The sequence below is a fragment of the Bison bison genome, unplaced genomic scaffold (genome assembly GCF_000754665.1).
Source record: "Bison bison bison isolate TAMUID 2011002044 unplaced genomic scaffold, Bison_UMD1.0 scf7180017864038, whole genome shotgun sequence".
Taxonomy (NCBI): Eukaryota; Metazoa; Chordata; class Mammalia; order Artiodactyla; family Bovidae; genus Bison; species Bison bison.
Window position 1 is genome coordinate 3,690,317 of NW_011494610.1, and position 9,231 is coordinate 3,699,547.

The window sequence follows — 9,231 nt, forward strand, 5'->3', positions numbered from 1 at the left end:
CCTCTTTACCTACTTTGTATTCCACTTTCTGTTTATCTATGTTTCTTTTAACATTTTCTGTTTTTTCAGTGGCCCCATTCCACTTTCTGTGTTTATGAACTTAACTATTCTAGTACCTCAAATAAGTGGAATCATGCAATATTTGTCCTTTTGCATCTAGCTTATTTTCTTTACCATGATGTTTTTAAAGTTCATCCACACTGTAACCTGTAGCATCACTTCTTTCCTTTTTATGGCTGAATAATATTCCATGGTAGGCATATACCACACTTTGTTTATCCATTCATCTGTTGATGCGCCCCGGGGGTGTTTCCACCTTCTGACTGCTGTGAACACTGATGAACGTTCATTTTAAATAAGGAAACTTTATAATACTGTTTGAAGTGGGAAACCAAAATTGTTTTTATAAATTAAAAACAGAGTAGTGCATTTGCTTGCTGAAGCCTCTGAGGCCAAGCCTCTCCTCTTTGTCAAAAAGAGGGATCAGCACATTGGAGAGAGGCTTAACACGGTAGCCTCAGACTGATGCGTCTGACTTAATTGGGATTCAAAAAGAGTCAGAAAGGGCTGACTTTCTCAGTCTTTGGGGTGGGTGGTATTTGACACACATTGCTCAAGTACCACCTCAAACCACCTCAGACCACTTTAGGGGAGATGTTGCCCAAAGGAACCTGGGATCTTTCTGTAACACTGTTCCCCGTCAGGTGGCGTGTGTGTTTCCTATGGCTTCTGTAACAGATTACCACAGATTGAGTGGCTTGAAACAGCAGAGATTGTTCAGGCATAGTTCCAGAGGCCAGAAGTCTGGAGTCAAGGTGTTGGCAGGGCCACACTCCCTCAAGGGAGCGAATCTGGGCCCTCAGGAGAATCGTTCATTACCTCTTCTAGCTTCTGGTGGTCCCGGGCGTTTCTTGGCTGTGGCAGCATAACTCCTGTCTCTGCCTCAGTCTGTTTTCACGCGCCTTCATCTCTGTGTCTAAGTGTCATTTTCTGTCTCTTTTAAGGACACTCTCATTGGGTTCAGGGCCCACCTAATCCAGAAAGATCTCAACTGGATTCTGCCCTTAATTCCATCTGCAAAGACCCTATTTTCCAATCAGGTCATTTTCGGAGGTTCCAGGTGGACGTGAACTGGGGACCGAGGATGCTGTGAGCCCACTGCAGGCGGGCTCTCTTTTCTCCCAGGGGAAGTATAGTTTCTGAAACTCCAAGAGTCTCTGCTGTGTTCCTACCACACAGAGCCTGCCAGTAGGGTGCCCCACAGATCACAGAGGTCGGCCCATTTCTTTCACATGGCCCTAGTCTGAGTCATGAGCTTGTTACACAGGCTGTTATTTTAAGACTTAATAAGGCATTTTCAGAAGTCATCATTTGCTTCTATTTTGAGCCTTTTTCGAATGTCATGTTAAGTCTTTATGGTAACAGCCATACATTTGTAAGGGTACATTTATCATTCTTTTGACTAGGTATTTTGACAGGAAATCAGATTGTTGAGATTGTGGCTTGGGATTTTCTTTTGAAAAGGTCCTGATTTTGCAGTTTTAAGCGGGTGGTGTTACCGTCACCATTGGGTTTAAGAACCAGCATGCATTTTACCTCCAGTCCATCGCAGTGAGAGCTTCCTTCCTTCCTTCGTCCTTTCCTTTCTTCATCCCTTCCTTCCTTCTTTCCGTAGGTTTATAAGAAGAGAGCTGTATAAATGTAGAAGATGAAATTATTATTTCATCCCCCAAAGTTACAGTAACTTTGCCCCCGAAGATTTTCATATTCTAAAAATATATTTCATAATGGTACTTAATATTTGAATCTGAAAGCATGGCAAGGGGCTCACTTTATAGCCATGTCCCAAGTTGCAGGGGCATCAGGTGAGAATTGTTTCATCACAATCAGATTTAGGAAAATGGCATAGTTGTCTGTGATAGGCAGAGAAAAGGCAGGGCTATTTTAAACATGAGTGGGGTTTACCCTCCCTCTAAGTGGATTGTTTTAGGGCTTACCATTACCTTTTCCCTGGAGGAATTCCAATTTGTGGACTTGTTTTTGAAAATGTTCTTTTTGAATCGAAATGTTTTCTATATTAAAATTAATTTACTTTCCTTAGTAGAATGAAGAGCCTACTGCTGTACATTTGGAAGCAGTTCATTCTGCTGTTTATTTTTCTGGTCACCTTTTAAAATCATTTGTTCTGCATTTTTAAATATAGGTTTTCTTTTGAAGTCTTTGTATGTTTGTTTGTTTGTTTTGTCACTGCTTTGGTTTTATCATCAAGGTAGTGATTTAAACATTGTATGTTTCCACTGGGCCAAGTTCCAAGAGAAGAATGACTTTGGCTCTTCACTGATGGATTTATTTCTTAATCCCATGCCTCTGAAAATACCCATTTTATGTTTACAGGAGGAAGAAATGTTTCGTCCAAATATGTTTTTCCTCCTCTTGCTTCCACCTATTATATTTGAGTCAGGATATTCGTTGCACAAGGTAAGACTTGGGCGTGCATTAGTGCTTTTGGTCTGGGTGACTCCCTGTGTTTCCTTAAAAGCTTGAGTGTTAATTTAGTAGCGATAGCTCTGTGTGAACAGCCTAGGGTATGAGGTGGAATCTGGACCATCACACCTGACTGGTGAAGAGGAGCAAACACCATCCGTGGGCTGCTTTCATGATTTCAGGCAGTGTGGCTTACTAGTGTTTTCCTTAGAGGGGTTCTTTGCTTAGAGATGACTAAGGTGATTTTTTTAGAAATATGTATTTATTTGGCCACGCCAGCCCTTAGTTGCTGCACGCGGGATTGTCATTGTGGCACGTGGGTCTTTCGTGGTGGTGCACGGGCTTCTCTCTAGTTGACACTCAATAGTTACAGCACAAAGACTTAGTTACCCCGGGGTATGTGGGATCTTGGCTCCCCAAGCAGGGATCAAACCCACATCCCCTGCATTGGAAGGTGGATTTCTGTACACTGGACCACCAGAAGTGAAGTGAAGTCGCTCAGTCGTGTCCGACTCTTTGCAACCCCATGGACTGTAGCCTATCAGGTTCCACCATCCCTGGGATTTTCCAGGCAAGAATACTGGAGTGGGTTGCCATTTCCTTCTCCAAGACCACCAGAAAAGTCTCCCAAAGTAATTTTAATGGCACGTGGACGTTGGAGGCAGAGTGACCCATGTTAAAAAGTCAGACTGTGTCCTGCGATGACAGGATGGGGGCCCCGGGCCTGCTGGTTCTCTCCCGCTCCTGTTTCTCCCTCTTTCCCTCCTTGGGCCCACCCACCCTTCAGACACCCAACTTAAGCCCCCTTCCCTGTACCTTCCCAGCCCATCCCTGGCCCTGCTTCTCCTCTCCAGAGGAGAGCGCAACCTTCCCCCCAGGCTTCCAGCTCCCTCTGGCCTGTTCCTTCCCGGACTCCCACAGTTTGCTCCGCCCATTCTTGGCTCCTGACCCTGCAGCGCAGCATCTGGCCCCGCCCGGTTCTCTGCTTTGCTCTGACATTTCTGGTCTCTGTCCTCCAGCTTCCAACGGGGCTCTTTCTGCCTGGGCAGGAGCTTATCACTTTGTGTACCATAGGCTTTTCTTTGTGAGTTCTTTTAAAATATTCGTGTATTTAAGTTTTGGAATAAGAAAGTGATTCAACTTAAAATACTAGTAGTACAACAGTTATTTTGTAAATGTGATTTTTAAAAAAATATGAGAGTTGGAAGGACTCAAGGTTTGGCCTGTCCTTGGAGAGGGGAAGAGCCTGGATTTTGGACCCAGAGACCCAGGTCTAGTCATGCGCTGCCCCCTATGGGTTCCTTTTGAGTAGTGCCTGCGTGCTAAGTCACTTCAGTCGTGTCCGACTGGGACCCTGTGGACTGTAGCCCTCCAGGCTCCTCTATCCATGGGATTCTCCAGGCAAGAATACTGGAGTGGGTTGCCATCCTGGAGATCTCCTCTAGGAGATAATCCTGACCCAGAGATCAAACCCGTGGTTCCTGCGGCTCCTGCATTGCAGGTGGATTCTTTGCTGCCGAGCCACAGGGGATGCCCCCTTTTGAGTAGAGTAGAAATTTTAAAATAATGAACAAAAAGATCCCCAAAACCCTACCTCCTAGGTTGCTTTGAGATTTACATTAGATGAAAGAATGTCAGCAACTCACCACTCACCACAGTAATTGGTAGTGCTGCTTGTATTCTCTGTTATAACCTAACTAGTTGTTATTTGGCAAAGGAAATGGCAACCCAGTCCCGCATTCTTGCCTGGGAAATCCTATGGACAGAGGAGCCTGGCGAGCTTCAATCCAGGAAATCAAAAAGAATGAGGGCCTCTAAGCAATGTTACTATTAATAAGAATTTAATAGGGGATATGTTTATACATATAGCTGTTTCACTTTGTTCAGCAGAAACTAACACAACATTGTAAAGCAATTATACTCCAATTAAAAATAAATACAGATTAAATATTAATAACATAATAAACTTGAAAATTAAATTTGTCATGAGAGTTTTGGCAAAAACATACAAATTAAATCTTTAGTTTTCTTCCTGAATAGTAAAGCAAAATTAAGATGTTCAGTCCAGATTTTTTTAGTTACCATTTTACTGTGTATTAATCAAAAGGAAAAAGAAATTTAGTGTTTAAAAAAATCCTATATCTTTTAAAACTGACATCAGATAATTGTTAGAAAAACAAGCAAGAAGGATTTGAAGGTCAGTGTCTTTTACTCTTTAATTTTGTGGACAAATATTGAAAGAACTGAGAGCAGACTATGAAAATACTTCACAACAGTACTGAAGAAAGTGATGTGCGTATTATATTCTTTTTGGTGTGCTGCTCGGTGTGTGGGATTTTAGTTTCCCGACCAGGGATTGAACCTGAGCCCTCGGCAGTGAGAGCATGGAGTCCTAAGCATTGAACTGGAACTCCCGAAAATGATTGTTTGATTTAAAAACATAACACTGGTTATTATATTAGCACATGTAAAGTTTTTATCTTTTAATTTTTTTGGAGAAGAGGGAAATAAACTTATTCAGAATTTGAGGAAAATAGTTTCTTGAGAAAAAACTTCTTTGAAGATGACTTTCCAGCGGAAAATGTGACAGTTTATGTGAAGGGGACTAATGTGAGTTGAAAGTGTGAATTTAGAGACTTCTGTCCGCTGCCTGCACTTGTCCCTAAAGAATAGAAAGTTGACTTTGTTTTATTTTAACATTGCTGTGTTTGCTGGTGTAAATTTGGGTTTGGACTAAAAATTTCCATACGATTATCATCAGCTGATATGCATTAGGTAGGCAGCTGTTTGGTTCTTTGAATTATTAGTATCATATAAAGAATAGAACATTAATTATGTCAGAAAGAAGCAGATGAATTTGCCTTATGTAGCAAAGGGAAGTTCTTATAGTGGGGTAAATTGAATTTTAGTAAATTTTCAATATCCAGATTAACATTAGCCAACTACATAAGTTATAGCAGAATTAGATCCCTGTAAACAGACAAAAGTGTTAGTCGCTCAGTCATGTCTGACTTTTTGGAACCGCATGGACAGTAACCCACCAGGCTCCTCTGTCCCCATGGACCATAGCATGCCAGGTTCCTCTGTCCATGGAATTCTCCAGGCAAGAATACTGGAGTGGGTACCCATTCCCTTCTCCAGAGGATCTTCCTGACCCAGGGATTGAACCTGGGTCTCCTGCCTTGCAGGTGGATTCTTTGCCATCTGAACCACCAGGAAAGCACCAGGAAAAGACCTTGATGCTGGAAAAGATTGAGGACAAGAGGAGAAGGGGGGGTGACAGAGGATAAAATGGTTGGATAGCACCATCGACTCAATGGCCATGAATTTGAGCAAACTCTGGAAGATAGTGAAGGACAGGGAACCCGGAGTGCTGCGGTCCATGGGGTCACAGAGTTAGACATGGCTTAGCAACTAAACACACACAAACAGACCAAGAGTTAGTGTAATCTGTTCTTAAAAAGACAAAACAGCTCTTTGCAAAGAAAAACTCATAGATGAAAGTCTTTTGTTTAGGAAAGAACCCAATCATTGTGTTTGCCTTAAGTTATTTTAAAGTTCTTTGTATGCTAAAGATTGATATGCCAAAGTAATTGAATGTCAGATCGTGGGCAGCCAAGTCAAAATTGCAAAAAATTAAGCAAAGATACTTCCTGAAGGAGATAGGCTTAGTGGGCTCTACATGTGGAGTGAGGCAGTCTTTTGAAGTTAGATTTAAAGTATCCGATGGTTACGACTCGGTGCTTTCACTGCCAAGGGCCAGGCTCAGTCCCCCGCCAGAGAACTAAGATCCCAGAAGCTGCATGATGCGGCCAGAAAAAAAGTATCAGTTCCTTTTGTCTGTGGCTTGACCATTTCTGACTAAAAAAAAAAAATAGGATTCCTTGCCCAGGCCCACAGTCAAAGGCCATCAAGATTCCCTGGCCTTGTCCCTAAGTAGAGTCCACAGGATTCTAATAAACAGCTTGTTTTTCTTAACTTTAATGGATATGTGAAAGATGTTACTACTGCTTGGACTCAGATATTTTCTCTTAAATGCTGTAAAGTATAGATGGGAATATATTTGTCATATTTATTTCACTCTATTTCACTAATAGAGTGGAATAAAATTGCTTAAAAGACATGGACAGCACAAAGGAGTTTCTGATAGTATAACCTATTATCTTGATATTCTTTATAGTAATGTACCTCTTCTTAATTAATTGAAAAAATTATCGTTATATAGATTTTGGACTTTGATCAGACAGAAACACAGTTAATTCCTTCAGTACCTGTTCACTGGGCATTATCCATCTGATAGGCATATGCCGGTGACTGTGTCGTACCAGAGCAGACATGGTCATTGCCCCCCCGAGCCTGCAGCCTAGTGGGAAGGACAGATAGCAGTCAGGTCATGACATAAGTAAGTGTCACATTTCAGCCGCGTCAAGCGCTACCAAGAGAAGAGGCGGTGTGCATCAAGAACAGAGGCTGCGTCTGACTTGGCGGAGGGGTCAGAGGAGACTTCCCTCAGGGAAAGTGAGAATGATGAAAGGTCACTAAGCAGAGGGGAAGGAAGAGTGGTCCAAGCCCAGAGAGTATGACGGTGTGTTTGAAGAACAAAAAGCTCCCAGTGAGGAGACTTCCCTGGTGGCCCGGGGGCTCAGCTCCCGAGCTCCCAGCGCAGGGGGCCCAGGTTCCGTCCCTTGTCAGAGAACTAGATCCCACATGCTGCAACTAAAGATCCTGCGTGCCACAACGGAGATCAAAGATCCTGTGTGCGGCAGCTAAGACCTGGCACAGCCAGATAAAAAAATTAGGGAAAAAAAGCTACCAGTGTGACTGGGAACCCAGAGAACACGGGAGGTTGGAGACTTTGAAGGAATCAAACCATCCAGGCTTTGGTTGCGTTTTATGTGTGTTTTCAGTGGAAACGGGGGTCAGAATGAAGGCAGCACTGTTAGGTTTATCTTTTGCAAAGATCATTCTGGAAGCCCTTGAAGAGCAGAGGGCAAGGCCAGGGATGGTTGAGACTTATTATTAACAGAAGCTGTGCAGTGGTCCATGGGAGAGATGCTGGCCGCTGGCAGGGGCAGTGGAGACAAGCAGAGAGACGTGAGTGACGAGGGGAAGGCAGAGGCCGCGGGACTGGCTCTGCACTGCAGGTGGGGGTGAGGGAGGGCGCCCAGGTTTCCAGCTTGCCCACCCTGCGGGGTGACGGTGCCCTTTACAGAGATTCAAGCATAGAAGGAGGGCCAGCTGTGGGGCCATGACTTCACTGACCAGACCAGCCTTTCTAATCATTTCTCTCATCTCTGCTCTTTCAAACAGGGTAATTTCTTTCAAAACATTGGCTCCATCGCCCTGTTTGCTGTTTTTGGCACAGCGATCTCTGCTTTTGTGGTAGGTGGAGGGATTTACTTTCTGGGTCAGGTAAGGAAAAGTCTTTGAAACCCTTGAAAACCTTACATTCTTTGAGCTTGTGCAGGGAAGTGGGGTAGGGACACCTGATGGGGCCTGGGTTTCCAGTCGAGGTAAATGCTCTCCTGCCAAGAAATCCAGAGTCAAGCAGGCACAGTAAAGGCATGCTCAAGTTGTTTCTCAGCGTCCCCGAGAAGCTTTGCTGTCTGGAATTGAGTGAATCTTTTCCATAATCCCCCAAAGTATTTGATTATATTTGCAAACCAATATTGTCTTAAGTTGGAATACCTAAAAATAAAACCGAATATATACCATCAAGATCTTCAAGTTATAACAATATTGGTTATGTTATCAGACTGAAGCAAAGTTAAATTTCTGTTTCTTTAATAAAAATTTGCATTTTAAAAATCAAAAATGGTTGTGAATGTGTTCACTCCATTCCAAACTGTCCTGTAGAATTATTTTCCCTGGATTCTCCACCATTCCTAAAGCAATTCCCAGTGTTATCAATTGAGTGCTTTGTATTTTGAGTTCAAATTAATTTGAATTAACCCTGACCTGCCTAGGAAGACAGTGTCTGTGACTTTGCCTCACGCACGCCTATCGCACGTCCCCGTTCTTTTCCAGCCGGTCAGCCGTAGACCGTGTGTCGGCCCCAGTCGTGCGAGTGCAGTCTGAGGCGCAGGCCTTGGGCTGACTGGCAGATTCCTTTATATGTGTGTAAGATGCGTTTGCTTCTTTTGATGGCTCTGTCTGATTTTCACCTTTACCGCTGCCTCGATGGCACCAGAATAAATCTGTCTGTCATGCAGCCTTCTTCATTGCTCAGCTTCCAGCATCAGAGGGGAATAAACTTTAGAGAAGAAAACTAGTTAATTTGGCTTGACGAATGTAGCATTCTCTGTCATACTTTTGACGTATGATGATCAGATGCATGCCTAAACTAAAACTTAGGAGTTTTCTGTATTTTGCAAGTGGTTTGGGGACTGAAGATTAATGTCCATAAAGTCTGTAATAAAACACTAATGGACATTTCAATCTTCTTGGCTGTTCTCCAGGGGTTTTTTTTTGTGTGTCTGTGTGTTTGTGTGTTTTATTTTACAGGCCGATGTAATCTCTAAACTCAACATGACAGACAGGTAAACCTTTCATCCTGTAACACCCATGTGGCTATACTTTTTTACTGGGGAAAGTTTTCTCTGTATTGATTTCCTGACTTCTCTATTGTGTCTCTTGGTTTGGCTGACGATTTCTGCTGTAGAATCTATTCTGAATTGATGTGTATCTCCAAAATGAATCAAACTGTCTTGAAGAATTTTGAAGATCTCCAGTCAGTTGCTGACAGGA

At 43.1% G+C, this 9,231-nt stretch overlaps 1 protein-coding gene across 3 annotated transcripts in view; it reads left to right on the top strand.

Moving 5' to 3' along the window:
• Nucleotides 1-9,231, top strand: part of SLC9A8 (solute carrier family 9, subfamily A (NHE8, cation proton antiporter 8), member 8) — a 70,804-nt gene that overhangs the window by 26,939 nt on the left and 34,634 nt on the right. For 2 of the 3 annotated variants that reach the window (XM_010835084.1, XM_010835086.1), the window contains exons 5-7: nt 2,395-2,478; nt 7,795-7,896; nt 8,989-9,023. In XM_010835084.1, the coding sequence (XP_010833386.1) occupies nt 2,395-2,478; nt 7,795-7,896; nt 8,989-9,023 (221 nt within the window). The remainder of the gene's footprint in view (nt 1-2,394; nt 2,479-7,794; nt 7,897-8,988; nt 9,024-9,231) is intronic. The other variant, XM_010835085.1, reaches the window with a different exon arrangement.